General features: G+C 45.6%; 1 protein-coding gene across 8 annotated transcripts in view; it reads right to left on the bottom strand.

Annotated features, from left to right (window-relative positions):
• The window catches only part of LOC136777083 (synaptogenesis protein syg-2-like), a 72,932-nt gene extending 56,406 nt beyond the window's left edge, over positions 1-16,526 (bottom strand). For 5 of the 8 annotated variants that reach the window (XM_066733187.1, XM_066733180.1, XM_066733149.1 and 2 more), the window contains exons 1-3: positions 15,851-16,526; positions 14,020-14,236; positions 4,369-4,498 (exon numbers count right to left, since the gene is read on the bottom strand). In XM_066733187.1, coding sequence (XP_066589284.1) covers positions 4,369-4,498; positions 14,020-14,134 — 245 coding nt within the window. In that variant the 5' untranslated portion in view covers positions 14,135-14,236; positions 15,851-16,526. Of the gene's footprint in view, positions 1-4,368; positions 4,499-14,019; positions 14,237-15,087; positions 15,154-15,850 lie in introns of those variants that run through there. The other 3 variants (XM_066733166.1, XM_066733158.1, XM_066733173.1) reach the window with 3 other exon arrangements.
• Positions 16,527-17,171: the final 645 nt, after the last annotated feature.

Raw genomic sequence — 17,171 nt, 5'->3', positions numbered from 1 at the left:
GGTAGTGGTAAGAAGCAGAAGCAGAGGAAGAAGAGGAAGAAGAGTGGAAAAAGGAGGGAGAGCTGGCGCGCGAGGATTATCGAGCGTGCAGCGACTTTAAAGGGCCTCTTGATAATTCCGAGCATCGCGGGAATTTGCCAGGGGTGAGGTTGGCCCAGTGTTAGGGGGCTGGCCAGGGTGGCCAGGGGTGGCCAAGGCATTCCGCACGTGGCTCGTGTAAATAAAACAGTGGCTTCTCCGCGAACGCTGCTGCTGCTGCTGCGAGACTCGGGCGAGAATGATAAGAAGGATTAAGCAACATCCGTCATGCATAAATGGATGCTGCGAAAACAAAAGGGACGTTTTTCCGAGGACGCGACATTTTTCACCCCTTTTCGCCCCCTGACTCCGCCAGTCGACGCCTCTACGTGCAAATGTAAATAAAGCGTAAGCAGATAAAAGGCTTCACGTCCGTTTCTTCTTTCCACCATAGTGAAAACTCTTTACGCTTTTTCCCCTTTTTTCTCCCGCGTGGTTAAATATCACCATCCTCCTCTCTCTCTCTCTCTCTCTCTCCGCTCGTCTTTAAACGGCAGCGAAGTTACACGCGATGGAATTCTATCGGTATTAAAAATCAGATATAGTTCATATATATATAGAAAGCTAAAATCGATTGTCCGAAAAGCCGTTATACGGTACACGGTAGATCTCTGATCGGGTTAAAAGAGGAAGGCATCGGTGGTGTGACTTTTCCTTCCGAATCGTCGAGCTTTTATTTTTGTTTGCGTGTTTTTTTTTCTCATCCCTCCTATTTTTCATCGCTGGCCAGATATCGCGTTGCTCAGTACGTTCCGTATAACAAAGTTGGCGGTGCTCATACTGTTTGCCCAGTCGGCTTTTTCATTCTCGCTCGTCCGTCCACTCGTTAGCTTTTTGTAGCTCTTGCGTGCAGTATTCGCACGAGAATGCTGAAATTTTCCGAATATGGATGTATACACAAAACGCAGTGGAAAGCTGCAGCACTCACCGAATGGTCAATCGCGCGCTCACGGTTACACGGAAATATAATCAATCAGGCCCCTTCAAACTGGCATAAATATTTTCCCAGCGTTCTAATTCTCTCATCGCTCTTACACCCGCGCGCATTACACTGATTGAATCTATCCGCAATTACAATGCAAATACGCGAAAGCCTGCAACCGTCCCTCGCCTATATATAGCTGTACCTGCAGCCAGGCTTTAGCAACGTCGATTTGTACGAGTTAAGCTGGACTGGTCGGTCGGTGCATAGTGGCGCCGGACTACGCGATATCGAATTTTATTCTTTACGCCGAAACGAATAAAATCATTCAACTGGTTGGTCGATATTTGTTTGCGAATTTGTGACTTGGTGTGAATGGGTATTCGGGACGGTAATCTAAACGTCCTGTGCATCCTACGTGACTGCAGTCAGGCATCGAGAAATCTGCATTTTCGCTTTGTGTATAGCGATAGAAACGTTTCGGCATTGAGGAGATGTATATGCAGCTGGAGATGCGAGCAGAGAGAAGGAGAGTGAGAGAGTGTCATATTGATTTTGCCACGTGGTGCAGCGTCGAGCTTGGTGCTGCGATACCATCGGCCGTCGATTGGCGAGGTTCTATCAGTAGTCGCGCGGAGGATCATTAGCATCAGTGGTCACAGTCGAGCTAGGGTCAGCCTAACGCCCAGGCAAATCTCTATGATCCATCGGTGGTAGTAGAGAGAGCCAAGTGTGGTCAGCCCACTGATCAGGATCTTCCCGGTCCGCTTTCCCCTTCCTTCCCACAACACGCCAAAGCCTACACAGCGCATCTTCCGCGCGGCACGTCATTAAATCCCTAAAATTAGGATGCGCAGGGAATATTATCAAACCCAGCTGCAATAGCGAATTCGACGTCCGAGCCTCGATCCCTGGTCCATCCCAATTCGCGTAGAGCCCCATCTCTGAAATTAAACTCCCCTTACCTATCTATATATATATATATATATATATAATATAATAATAATCCTCGGTAATTAACAGTTCGTCGCGGCATCGATCAATTTCTACAAAACAATCGAATTAACGTATAATGGGGCAAAATGAGGGAGTAAGAATAATGAAGGGGTGAGTTTGTCTTTTTTGCCTTTTTGCGCGGGAGTTTTGATCGGGGAGGAGAAAGAATAATTGAGATAAGCGGAAATGGAGATTGGAGGGAATTGGTTGCAGTAGTTGGAAACAGTATAGGGGGAGGTTTGCTCGTGGGGTAAAAGTGCTTAATCGCGATGGGAGGGACGCGTAACAATGGCTGGTAACAACGCGAGTGGGAAGGTTGGGTCGGACAGTTTCGTTAGGGGATTCGCTATGATGTCGCGTAACTACCGGGACAATGGGACAATAATTCGAGTGAGTTTATACACGTCCGGGCGTGCATCGCGCGCGAATCACGCGTGCTCCACGTAAGTCGATCACAATGGAGCAGCGAGAGGAGGACAATTGTCTCGCCGATCGTGTCGAAACGGTTATAGCAACGCAATTTAATCGAGCCAAGTAACGGGGGACTCCCCCCTCCCCCTGAACCCCTACCAAAACGCAGTCTCTCCTCGACTCGAGTGAGATGCGTCAGCGCTTCGACAACAGTGCAATCAGCACTTGCCGCTAACTCGAGAAGCCCGCTATATTTAGCAGACACCCCCGAACGGGGCTCGTCGTAAACTCGATCGTATATATATATATATATATATATATATAGTACATAGTATCTCGACTACCTAGCTCCTTTCCCTCCTTATGCTTTCGTTGCACCGAACGAGCGTAAAAACAGTTTACGTTTGCCCTCGAGAAAACAATGAAGGGGATTAGCGTGCCGGAATATTTAATTTGGACCGTTCGCGAGAGGTTTCATTAATGTTATTGTGTTGAAGGAGGTAAAGCGAGGGCTGACAGACGTTCTCCGCGACTAACCCGCGGAGGTTCGAGGATATACACCGGGATGCTTAGGGATAAACATGCTACGTAATACGTTAATAGCTGTACGAGAGTATAATACCCCGTCGCGCGTGGTTCAGGGGGTTAAAGGATATGGTTGGGTTTGTATTCGCGCGCGTCAACTATCCTACACTCCTGGCAGAAGTGGTGAGCTGGTGTTAAGATAAGAGGGGGTTGGGTGAAAGGGGTGTAGAGTAGTAGGAAGGGGGGGGGGGAGGGGGAGGACCACGCTCGTTAGTCGATGCGTTTGGCATCGAGCGCACACCATCGAGCACCTACGATCCTTAGCACGTATGGTTGCACTCGCTTAATGCACGCTCTGAATTCTACAGCTACCTATGTATATTGTATATATATATATATATATTATAAATATATAGGTATATACCGAAAACGGCAGATTCCCATAAGCTTTGATAGCTATCACTTCGCTTATAGCCTTTACCGCCAGTCGTAAATGCTACTCTTCAAGTGCTCGTAAATCAGCCGGAACAATAGAGCGGCGCACTAAAAAAGATTAACTCGAAACAATGTACCAAAACGCAATACATGGCCTTTTCAAAATTTATAGAGCTTGGCTGAGTATAATTGTTAATGGAGAAATTCGCGTTGGATTGATTCTCTCGTAGATGCGGCTGAGGAACTCCCCCCCCCCCCCCCCTCCCTTCTCGACAGATGATGAGGGCTCGGAGTGTTTGTGTGTAGACACAGCTGAGACGAGAGGGAACTGATACGAGCAGCCATCTTGAAACGGGTATAATATCTAGCGGCCTAGGAAGATCGGGGGAATCCACGATTTGCTCACTCAATCGCAGGGATCCTGCAGATGCGAAATCAGGACGAACGGTGGAAACGAAGAGAATTTCCAGTGCCTCGGGGAGGAACATGTCCGATCGCTGTTTATCATTCGCCCTTTTCTCTCCTCCTCTCGCGTCGGCCTGCCTTGCCGAGCATGAAAGTTGGTTGTTAAAAAAAAAGGGGGGGGGGGAAAGAAAAGAGTCTCGGAGCTTTTAGGTAAGCAAAAGCGAGCTTTTGAGGTCGTGCGATAAGGCAGAGGTGATAAAGCGTCATTTTTCTCCGTGCTCTCGTGGCTTTCCCACTAACTCAATAGTCCTGTGTCAGCCACGGAATACACGCGTACGCGTTATCTCAAAAGATCTCTCCCCCGAGGCGGAGAAAAAAGAGGAAAAGGAGAAAGGAAAATGAAGAAGAAAACACGAAAGCGTTTACAGGCTTGAATATATTTCGTTGGGCGTTTTGCGAGGAGAAAGTCGACGTGGAAAAAAAAGTGAGTTAATAGTACTCGGGTGGGTCTGCGTGGCTCGTCGACGGTGGATGGTGGATGGACGACGTACGGGCGGGCTGTGCTTTTATACTATGCTATTCTCGCTTGGACTCACCTGTAAAGGGGCTCGCCGCTATCCTCCTTAAACCAGAGCACCATTGAGAGAGCGTCGTTGGCCTGGGTTGTCATGTTGCAAGGCAGCGTAGCTTTCTGACCGACCACCCCTTGGATCGACACGATTGGCACTGTAAGCAAATCATCGAGAGTCCAACGTTAATTAATCCTTCGAGCAAATTAATTTGCAAAGGGTCATCTATGACCAGTCGACGTTCGTTTTATCGGGGAATTGACCCCGGGTCATTTCACCGGAGGAACACGTATTCCATTTACGTTCACGTTACAAGCACTTTATGCTCGTACGTGCTTTCGCAAATCGTATGCCAGAAAGTTGAATTTTGCCTGGCCGTTTGCTAACGGGGCTACCTCGCAGTGCTCTGCTCCTTATAATTCAATACGTTTGTTGCTAGATTACCCTAGCTCCGATATATGTATACTATATATATATATATATATATAGATATATATAGATATAAACATGCACCAACTCCCATCAGAGACCGATCTCATTTTCCTTTGCGGTGAAACGTCGAGTTAGCTCGAAGTAACAATCGAGGATCACCGCTATGTTTTTATTGTAATACGAACGATATATGTATATTACGCAGTAAATCGATCATTTAACCAAGGAATGCCTTGTAGGAAATATGTTTGTCCGGAGATTGGCTGACTGATAAATTTGCTTTTGTTAGTATCGATTACGGGAAAGTTTGTCCGCAAGGATCCCTCCGGTGTGTTCGTGGGGAGCTAGGTCCTTGGAGGAGTAGCAGCTTTTGTATCAACAGGAACACACAGTGGAGTATCCAGTTGTGCTATTTGTTCTCGTTAACGGGCAAACCCGACTTCCGATCTAATCTCCGATGGTATAGGAAACTTAAACCTGTCGTTTCGATGGCAAGCACGCTTTTAATCCCAGGGGAATCCAATCTGGTCGAACCTTCGTTCGCGGGACCAGCTCGAGCGTTTCTTTAAAACTCGAACGCTCCCTTGGAAGAATCCTAAATTCGCGAGAATCGCCAACTCGATATAATTAGCAGTTACGAATAAAGCGGGCGCGACTTGTATAAATTATTTGCTGCTTGTTTAACTTTGCTCCAACTGCTATAGACGAGGGAGTGGAATGTCCTTCTTGCTTCTCAAAAGTTCTCTTTGGGATTCTTGTGGGAAGCTGCGGAATTGACCGCGACTTAGTGAATGTATGTACGTTTGTGTGTGTGTGTGAGTGAGAAAGAGAGAGAGAGAGAAATCTCCAAGGGCTCGCTTGCATACATTAGGAGTTTCAATCCTGCAGGTAAACGGAAAATGAAAGGAGTTTTCTCGAAGAAGAAGTTGGAGTGTTTGGAGAATGAAAAGGAGAAATAATGCAAGGGGCATACTCGCAACGTCGATGAAAGTATGGCGGTGCGGGGTCGTTTGTGTTTCACTTATCAGAAAAGGGATAGGTGCGCTAGTGCTGGCCGAGATAGAATCAAGAAAAATTCGCGGTTCGGAATGCTGAATCGGTCTCTCCGTCACGATAAAGGGCCGAGGCTTTCTGGCAGAGCCGTAAATCGATTCGAGATAAATCTTGAGTAATAAGAAAAGCGATATTTTAGAGTATAGTAAGGCGAATTACTGTGTGAATTCACCACACATAATTATATCGATCCAGAGTAAGTTGAAGAGCAGAGACCGTGCTCTCTCTCTCTCTCTCTCTCTCACACAATATAGTTTCGGCTGGGTTTCGGGGGAATAGTGGGCTGGCAGAGTTAAGAAGGCTTTTAACCCTTCGCGAGGAAGAAGGTATTTTATAGCGACGTTCTTCTTCCAAGATCTCTCTTTTTCTTTCCCTCTCCCTCCCCTTCTCTCCTCTCTCTCTCTCTCACTTTCTCTGGCAAAAAATCTACCAACAATGAGCGTCTCGCGTTTGTCGTCCTGGATTACACGTCCGTCCACAACGGCTTTTGTCTCCAGACCTAAGGAATCGAGCTGCAAGCGAGAAACACTGCCACTCGCCTTTATATACACCCTGATCCTTATTCCTTGCTCCAGTATAGGTACATCCACTCTGTGTGTGTATATATATATATATATATATACATATAGAATGAATACAATCAACCCGTACACCAGCAGTGCTCTTATCACGCGACATTTTTTCCAGTCAGCCAAAATATCTCCTCGTCTCGCACAAAGTATAGTGTATAGGTATTGTAATACCTTCTACAATATATTGGAAAAACATTCCTCGAATACGACAATCTACAAAATGATTAACGCGAATTTTTCTCTCATGGGCTCAACACTCCTCTATATTTTTATACGCTTTTAATCTTTCCTACGCAGAACGCTATGACCCCTCAAATATTGATACAGCCGCGAGATAATGTTTGATTCTATCATAATTCCGCATTATTTCCGGGAGCGATCGATCAGTGACTACGGTGCTAGTGTCGGTAAACTAAATTTTATCAATGATTTAAGTGGCGCGTACCAATGAGGAGCTCTCTACATTGTCGCTGGCATTGATTGATTAGCGAGTCTAGTATTTTCCTTGTTTGGTCGTATGTGTGATAGAAGGTCGAATATCGTTCGGGGAGTTATGGCATATTTCGACGATACAGCAAATATTTTATTAGCCTGACTATAAATCAGGCGAAAAAGGAGAAGGTGTGCAGGGGGTGTGCGTATCGGTATATATATATATATATATATATAGATTATTTATTTATGAAATTGCGTTAAAGTTATATATCGCTGTGTAAGAGAGAGAGAGAGAGAGAGGGAGAGAGAGAGGGAGAGAGATAAAAATGAGATAATAGTGGTGGTAGGAGAAACAGAAGGAAACAAGGACGGGTCTATGGCTTGATCGGGAAGGAATAAGGTTTGGCGAGGAGCCAGAAAGGCGGCTGTTAACCGAAGCTTTCCACTGGTTTCCATGTTTACCCGCTGGTCAGTTTGCGGGACAATGGAGATTGAATTCGTTTCCGGATCGAGCTCGGAGACTTTTTAACGGGGCAACAACGTCTCTGGGTTGTGTACAAGGAGGGACCCTCGCCATTTCTTCTAATAGCGGCCGCTTTGTTGACGCTAAGAAATAAAGGAGCGAGGGAGCGGGAGCAGCGCGTGCTCCTCCTAGAATTTCTTGCAGGGCTAAACGGGGAAAAGAATCGATGTAATTGGCAAGGACTCTCCCATGAGATTCACGGCACCTCGGGAAAATCTCCTTTTTCCAGTAAGCGTTCGCTACGAAGCCTGTATTATTCAACTTCAAATCTAGGACAGCAATCCTTTCTTTCCTTCACCTTTCGCTCCTCCATCTGTTTTCTTCAGCAGCTTTACTCTTGGAAGACTGCGAGGCACATTGGCAAAGAGCACGTAGTTGCCAGACACTCTTTCTCTTACCACCCCCTCCCCCCCCCCCCCTTCTGATTTTCTCGCGAGATCGAAGCAAAAGCAGAGAAAGTATTTGCAAAGAGATCCTGCGGCTCGTTCGCGTTGGTCCTTTAATTAATCGTCTGATTGCGTGGGCGGTACACCTCGATCATTAATCCTCGTGAGAACGTCGGGAGTATCCAATTATTTCCAGCAAGTGGCAAAGTAGGCGGGTCGCAGGATTCTTAATGGAATAATAATGCCGCAATACTGCCGAGCGATGGGGTCTGAGCTATCCTGTAGGCTTGAAAAATCTGCCTCGTTTTCCCTTTAACCTCAGCTCTATATGCTCGCTCTTCATTCTCTCGGTATATATATATATAGTCTCTCCGTCGTGTTTCCAGCCAAGCACGATTAACACGGTGCCATCACGTTTATGCATCTGCGTAAACCGTTTCGACCCCACACCACAACTTAGTGATATAGATTCACACGCAGCCAGTCACATTTTCCCGTTGGTTTTCAGCTTTTACGTATTTTTTCACGCAAAAGCATAATTTGCAGTGTTACTGCCGAATAATCCCACTTTTATTTGTTTTATATTAAAAATTGACGTTTTCCTTTAACCGGCAGTGCATTTTCGCGTGTTTGCTTTTATAACGCATACGCGTGGCATTTTATTTAAGTTATACTAGGTATAATGATTGGACGATGGTGAATCCACTGATTTTTCTCGATTATACCGTTTTATTCCATTAATGACTTTTTTCTTTGCTGCAGCAAATTACTAAGTGCTGCGCAATTATTTAAAGGTTCTTGATTTATTTAAAGAGCCGGTTAGTAAAAATTCGTCAGGGGTTCATTAGACAGGGGCGTTTGCCGGGCATTTTCATTATTTATAGGGGAACAGCTTTTTGCAGGGTTTATCGAGCTCACAATTTGGCTGGTAGAGTGTAAGGGGGGAGGGGGGAGGGAGCGAAGAGCGTGTGGTTGCTGCGAGTATTTTGTAGTCCATTCGCTAATTGAAGTCTGGTAGAGCACTCGAATGTCCATCAGGCATCCGACACGGCCTTTAAACAACACGCCCGCGCGCCGCTACGATCTCGCGTGACATGTCAAAGTCACTAAAACTCGCACGACTCTAATAATGCTTTTAAATATTAAACAAAGGCAGAAGTACCTTCCCAAACGTTATCCTTCTCCCTCCAAAAACTTCTCCACCTCCCCCCTCCCTCCACTGGAATATACACTGTATCCAAATCCACAAAAATTCAAGAAACCGTCTTGAATGTTTTCGAATCATTTTGATGGACCGAAAACTTTCAGCGAGGGCTTCGACTGATTAAGATCAATGACGATAAATCATTTTGGGTATAATAACGCGGGAATAGCCGTCCGCGGAAAGCAATAACCGTCACGCGATTCTGATAAAGCGAATTAAACTTGTTGAAAGTTTGGAGAGAGAATTTTCCAAGCGGCGGGTACTTGAGGCAGGCGATGGGCGCTTAGATACGTCTTGCAGTGTGTTTATCGGGCAGAGATACACAGCTTGAGTGAATCGCGTGACCACGAAGAATACTGCGCGGAACGGTCTGGACGTGTGCATCCGAGTAGGAGAAGCCTGCATCCGGCGTAGCTTATCAGTTTTGGCTTGCTTGCGGGAGAGCTCGCGAAAATGCAGCGTGGATATACATATATACGAGTCCTTTGAAACGTTTCACTTTGGACAAAAAAAGGGAGAGAGCTTGGGGAGGGGCGTATCGATATTTGCTCGGATGCAACGGAATATACGCGCGAGGACCGATATGGAGATCAGCGGAGGCTCAACTTTGGAAATAAAGAAGTTAGCAAAGAAGCTTGTTACGCATTTGGAATTATTCAAACGAGGCGGCACACGAGGCCATAATATGAATCGCAACTTTCCAAGTTTTCTTCAACTCCCGTTTACCTTTTTCCCGCACGCTTCAGGATATTAGGGTCAAGCGCGCGGAGATGTAAAAGTCCTCGCGAGCAACGGAAGATTCATAAAAATATTTCACGCTGGCTGGGCTCGTGCTCGCGATTAATTAAAACTTTGCACGCCCTCGGGGTTATCCATCGGCCTCTTACACCGAACCATCCACTTTTATCCGAAGGAAGCCTTTCGAGAGATAAAGCCTCGCGTATATGCGAGTCCAAAGTTTTCTCACTAAGATGAAGCACACACCGCGAAGATGAGTCAATGTTATCCGATAAGGATCCCTCTCTCTCTCTCTCTCTCTCTCTCGGTCTCCCCCTCCCCCCTCTCCCCACAGAGCTAACCAAGCAAGATTGAAATTTATGGAATTGCAGGATCTGGACGACAGACTGATCGACCATAGTTCCGAGGAAGGGAATTCTTCATTCAATAAGATCCAATTTAGCCAATTGTCATAATCGTAATTTATGGACGTAGGAACTTTTTGCCCCTTGCTAAACAGAAAATAATGAAGAATAACAGAGTGCCATACTCCATATATGTATATCCTGGCCAAAAAGTCCGATCGAAGGAGACGATCGAGCTATTTTAGGGCGAACACAAAAATTAATATATTCTGTAACAATTATATATCTTCGAGTTAATGATGGTCCGTGAAAGGGGCAATAAACGGCTCGGCATGCCGCTTCGTAGTGAGCTAAGTACGGAATATTGACGTTTCGTCGGTGAATCACACGTTGAGCTTTGCAAGCAAAACTGAAATTATGGAGTGCTCGAGGCAAACGCAGCTATATCTGAGTCGACCGTCTGTAGAACTCGATTAATTACCAGTCAGCTTGTTTCCTTTGACAAGGTACGATGCCCTACGTACCAGTTCGTATCATCATCATCCACCTTTGGCAGAATCGCGCTTCATAATTCATAAACCGTGCTCCGGGGTTATATCGCAGTCTTTGCGGAATGGAACTGGGAAGGGGAGGGGGTAAGAGTGAAAAAAGAAGAAAAACAGATCGGAAAGAAAAACAACGCCCTTTTTACCTAGAGGCGCAAGGTGAGGGAAGATCGGTCCAAAAGAGAAACCCGATCAAAGCTAAGAAACTCCTTGTTGACCACTTTTCTCTCTGAAATTACTACTTCAATCACCCAACTTCTGGGCTAGTTTATAGCTATAGTTCCTCGTCGTAATATAATGGCTTATAACAATACTGTACTACCTCCAAGTACTGGGTCATTATCCATTACCCGTTATGATTTTTTTTCTTTTTTTATTGCCAAACAGCCACCCTCTGCTCTTTAGTAATTTATCATCATTCCACCGACAGTGTTCTCATAATATTTTTTTCAAAATTCATTTAGCACCGTTATATTAGATTTAACGCTCGTGGTAGATTTTCATGGTTACATTTTTCATTCTAATTTTTGCCAACGTACAACGAATTAACTGCAACTTTTTATACTGGCCGCTGGAAATTTGTACAAAAGTCTTGCCAGTCTCGTTACGACCGGCTAATATTATCGGCCAGCTTTTCGCTAAATCCGTCGGGCGTAAAATTAATGTGAGAAATTTGGAGTGGCTGATCGTGCGAGAGCAGATGGTACGAACGGGTAGTTGGGAGCTGCGACAAAAAATCAAGTCGCCAAAGCCGAGCTCAAAAGCTGCCGTCCAAAATATATTCAGGATTTTCTCTCCTCTGACTTTTTTCTTCGCTCCTTTCGTGCCTGTTAATTTTCTTTCTTTTTTTTTCAGAGGTTGGATGGTCCAGGGTTTTATATCGATGAAGTAAAAAAAATTACGTGTCGCGCGTGTCGAGGTTAATTTTTCCAATGTTTTGTCGAGAAAGGGGGGAGGGGAGTGTGTTTGACGAAGCGACAAATTTATAGGAAGATTGGTACAGCAGGTATAAGATGTGGTTTATGTAGGGTCACACAACTCCTGACTTTCATTTAATTTCGACACCCCCGCGGCTCGTGGAGGATGGTTAACAAGCTTAGTTTAAACACTCGTTAGAGAAGCTTGATCGTTATTTCGAACAAGCCTGGTACGCGCTTTGCTGTCCAACGATGCAAGAACTGTCGAGACGAGGCTCAAGGGGGGGGGGGGGAGAAGGGGAGTGGAAGGGAAAGCTGCTTACTGCTAAAACGAGTCGGAAATACGTCGCCTTGTCCTAACGAATTTCCCTGGGCAACATGGTTGACCTGCCAAGCGAGTAACGCACCAAAGTGTTGCTTTACAAGCCAACTATTATGTATATATATATATATATATATATATATATACACACGTATATCGAGTATGTTACCAATGACAAAACTATTAATCCCCATTCACATGGGGTCTGCAGCACTTGCAAAAATCTACGAGAACTCTTCTCTCTTTCCTTTCCCTCAATTTTCTAACGAGCTTAAAAGTTTAATTCCCCGCGTGCACGCGAGTACACTCGACGAGGCACTTTCTTTTATGAAGCACCGTATCCTGTCTGGTCGGTGTAGATAGCGCTTCTGGCTGGCAAGGCAACTTTCTCGAAAGGCGGATACGACTTCTGTGTGTCCAGTCGGAGGGCGAGAGGAATAAGAGAAGAAGGAAAGGAGACGCGAGCTAGGGGGGCTCGAATGGTTAAACGAATGAATCGATTGCTCGAAGGCACGGTAAAATGGCTGCCATTAATCTCGACTCTTTAATTAGGGGAACCAGTGACAAACGTCGGAAATTTTTATCTAAACCGTCTCCATTCGGCCTTCTCTCTCGGGGATAATTTTTTCCCCATAATTCACTTTCTCGTTTTTTTCCTCCTCCTCATTTTCCACCAGCATTCCTTTTTTTTCGTTTACTCCCGTGGACCCGCTTCGAGCTAGCCGCAAAGCTACCGCGGCACTCGAAGGAACTTTCCCTTTATCGCAGACATCTGTCACGTGTGACCGGAACTGCAGTCAGGAGGGAGTGAGAAGAATGGGGAAATAATGCAGTGGTGTGGGTTACGCGTTTCGAAGCTGGACCAGGAGAGCGTGCATATAGTACCTATATATATATATACAGAGTTATGTACGGAATTAAACGTATTTTAGGTTTATTGGATTAAAAATGTTGGGGATCTGAAAGGAGGTAGGATATTCGAAGCAGCAGCTGAAGCTCATGAAGGAGTTTATTGTTAAAGCCGTAGTCCATCGAGTGGTCGACGGGTCTGGCAGATGCGTCTTGGTTGGTTCCCGTCTGCTTGTCGCTAAAGTGGTTTGTGCCGGTGGCCAACAAGGTTACCGTTAACTCGTTAGTTATCCCTCTACAGCTAAAGTGATTTCTGCGCTGAATCCTCTTTTCGTTGCCACGTATAATCGAGCTCTCTGTTCCTGAATCCGGAACTATCCGTACCTGCAGTTACTCAGGGGGACCCAACACCAAGAAGTCAACCCCTGGGAGCGCTCGCCTTTTACTCTCGGATAATCCTGTCAGTGCTGAGTGCACGTTGCTCTCTATGGCTTCGAGCATAAACCTTAACTGGGGTATTAGCTGGTGCAGGATATCACATACCCACGTAACCTCTTATTCTAGCAGTATTTGCCCCTCCACCTTGCAATACACTTGCTTCAATTCAATGATAAAACCATAAAACGTATGTACGCTATGGCACACGGAGCTCGATTGTTTCTCCACCCGCATAAAAATTATTCTTTCCACGTGTCGAGCTTTCTCCTTTATTTTATTCTCATCGGCTACTGTTTTTTTTCCTCTCCTTTTTTTGCGGCAGCCAATAGTATTTTCTTTGCTAGCTTAAAGGAAGGAGAGCACGTGATTTCTCTCGTCGATACACGTGCAGCAATAGAATCGCCGTGTTCCGCACGTGACCTACCATCAAAGGAACGTGTACCGGTGCGGCGACCCCACATGCTTCACGGAATAACCTCAAGCAAACTTGACTCATCGATTTCCACGGATAAGATAATTAATTTTTCTTAAAAAATCACCCATCGATAATTAAACTCCTCTATCTCACTAATTTCTATATATACGCGTCATTATAATTATATATATATAGGAAGAAACATAATTTACGATCGTAAAGGAATCTCGTGTACACATTATGATAAGAGGAAGGCTGTGGTATGCATAAAAATCGATGGAGCACATTGGGGTGGTTTTAATTGGATAATTCTGCAGTAGCGAAGCATTTGTTTATAATTTAATTTACGCTGTAATTATATTTCGTGGATAGGGAGTGGCAAAGAGTTGCAAAATGAGAGGATATGTATATAATATTGGTGTGGAGAACGAATCGAAATCAATTAATGGTGAGGTTAATATTGAAACAATTAATAATTAAACAATCGAGGAAGACATAAACTTACCAGGGTGATCGGGTTCGTTGGCAGCATCCTCGTCGAAGTATGCCGGCCTCTTGGACTGTGCACTAACGAGAGTCGGTATCCCGATGCCCGTCACTAAGATCAATATCCACAGCATACTGATGAACGTCTCTTGACAATTCACCCTGGGATCATTCTCACGAGGCTGACGTATTTTCCCAGCGAGGGCCTCCCAGGATTGTCAGTCCGCGGTCTCTCACTACAAAACATATACACAGCTATCGCTCACCCTTTCACCACTCTCTCTCTCTCTCTCTCTCTCTCTTTCTCTATCTTTCTCTTGTTCTCTCTTTAATTTTCACCAACAGTACCCTTCGTTCTCCCCTATCCTTTTGCTACATTACACCCTTGTAATTACACGCCAGAACTTTCCTCATAAATGATACAGTAATTAGTTGAAAATAATTGATATTGTTTTTCAGGGTGATGCTCCTCTGGCGAGATCCTGGTCGCGTATCGTGAAAGACGAGGGGAGAACAAGGTGGTGAGTGGAACAGAATTAATAGTAATGCGGTTAAAGTAGCAGTCGGTGAAATCGAATTATCGCGAATCGTAGGGTGTAAGGATGGCAGGGGGGTCGAGAGGGCGAATTGAATTTCATACGGTCGGTTTAGTCGACTGGCGCTAGCTGGATCCGAAAGATTTAATCGAAGACACTCGAACGACCCCCCCCCCCCCTTCTCCTCTTCATCCCCCTCCCAATCCTTATCTACCCCTTTGTTTTTCCACCCCGACGGCGAATCGAAGATCTGCCTGGCGTCCAACGGGAAAGAGCTATGAAAACAGCTATCGCGTTTCGAGTAGCCGTTCTCGAGGACACTCATTAAAAGATTGACTTTCTTTCATCTTTCAGCGAGAACCGTTCAACCGATTTAAAAGACTTTAATGATCCATAAAAAGATCCAGCTATAAATAGACTTGTATATATATGTGTATGCCAATGCTATTTACTCTATCCCTGTATATTATATATATATATATATATTTTCTTCTCTCGATAACATTTTATTCAATGTACAGCTGGAGCATTTTGATGCTGCAAGAACGTACCGTTAGCACTTTCCAGCTATTACAAAATACGATCTGTGTTCTCGTGGAGTTTGCAAGTACTTTTTGCTTCTCTCCGTTCTCGCTCAAAGACTCGCAGGAAAACGTGATACCCTGGCTCGGGCGTCTACGTAAGACGGGTGGAAAAGGCAATTGTCCTCTTGACACGTTCATCGGGCACAGGACTCACTTCGATACAGGAACTCTGGCGAGATCTAATGGAACGTGACTCGTCCGCAAAGAAAACGCATCCTCCCAGCAACAAATAATAAGTGATTCTCCTTTTTGTTTATAATAACACGTATATTTCTATTGCACTGCAGGCTTTGTTCGAGTCTTTGACAAAGTTACTAGAATTTATTATTTTTTCCCTTGAGAAATTAAGAGAGAGAGAGAGAGAGGGGGGGGGGGGGAGTGTGGAGATTGACGGGGATCTTAAAAATTCGATAGATATCACTCGCGCGATGGTGGTTTCTCATCTTTTCATTGGAGTTTTTAAACGGCCATTAGCGAACGGTCGAGCGCGACGACGAGCTTCCAAGATTTTAAGGCCTGTTAAACGTCAAAGGTCGAAGGTTTAATGTCGCAAAATCTCTCGTAATTAGACTCCACTAATTTTATGAATCCAAGTGGCCGTGCAGTTTTTACAGCAAATATTCTAGACGTACTCTTTATCTTAAATCCTCGTTACTTTTCGAGCAGGGGAGCATTACTCTTTAGTGGAGTTTTACGGCCGTTGTAAAAATAAATTCTAGTTGGCAGTTACCTGAAGTTAATTAGAGTATGCAGCGGACCTCACGTTAATCGCGACGCGCGAGGAACCACACTAGGAAAAGCATAAACGAGCCTGGCGCGTTTTAGCTCATCGCCTGCAAAGAGAGAGGGACTACTGACCACCGTTATATACCTGCTTTACCACAGAAATTTATGGTCTCGCGGTCACGTGGTGGTGTCACACCGATCATCGAAGTACCACCGTCAATTCCTCCAGGCTCGATCGACCATCACCCAACAACGGGGCTGCCCTCTCAATTCATCTCTCCGAATCCACCATTCACCACCATTCGCGTCGCACCAGCTCGCGCGACAATCTTTCACCGGGATTTTTTTTTCTCCTTCTCATCAAACTATCAAAACTCGCCACTTCAGGGGTGCGACTCGAGCATGGAGCAGGCCCGGCGACGGCCGCAGTGGTTACGGTCGGGGATTGTTACGGCGGGACTCGATTGGCCGCCGATTTCCATGAAAATCGCTTCGGCGATTATACGATATGCGAAGCACGCACAGTTTCACAAGAGCACTGATAGCCGATAAATCCTTCGGGGCGAGAAATGGATCGATGGGAAAGTTAGGGGAGGAGAGAGGCGATCAACGTAGAATCGGGCGTAATCGGTTGAGGGGAAACGAAGCGCGCGCGTCGAGCTTCGCGATGTCACTGGATGCTGCTGCTGAAGTTTGGCTTGGCGTACGTACGGACGGACGAGTATGCTAGCCCCACCAGAGCGGCATCCCCTTCGCACCACCCCTTCTTCTTCCAGCCTGCCATGCCGGCCAGAGCCGCTCGCTCATTCTACTACTACAAACTTCTATCTCGCTTCGCCACGCAAGCCCCCCCCCTTCCACCCTCTCGCTCTCTCACGGTAACTCGCGCCGTGCTTCGCGCAAGCTCGATAATCTTCGTGCAAGCTCGTCGTCGTCTCCCCACTCTCGTTCCGGGGCCAAGCATATATATATATACGCGCGAATGCCTCCTCCGCTCCTCTTGCCTGCCAAGCCGAAGTGAGACGGCGAGTTGGAAAAGTAAGCTCGAAAGCTCGCTCAACCAACGGAGAGAGATCGGTATACTCTCTTCCTACTACATTTACTGCACACGCCTACGCGAGAGCTACACTTCCGCTACTCGCGCCATACTACATTATATAGCATTAGTGGCCCACCAAATTCTAAACCTTAGGGTTTACCTTTCGAACTTCATCTCGCTCCACGTCTCTACATATATTAATTCCGTCCATCAAGCGTGTAATACTCGCGAGCTTATACCGTCGAAACGATAGATTTCAGAATTCAGATTACATATATATATATAT

Source organism: Prorops nasuta, unplaced genomic scaffold (assembly GCF_024137725.1).
Source record: "Prorops nasuta isolate Cenicafe-Biocafe unplaced genomic scaffold, Cenicafe_Pnas_1.2 PNAS00002, whole genome shotgun sequence".
NCBI classification, from domain to species: domain Eukaryota; kingdom Metazoa; phylum Arthropoda; class Insecta; order Hymenoptera; family Bethylidae; genus Prorops; species Prorops nasuta.
Note: the sequence above shows the minus strand (reverse complement) of the source record. Positions and strands in the feature narration are given on the sequence as shown.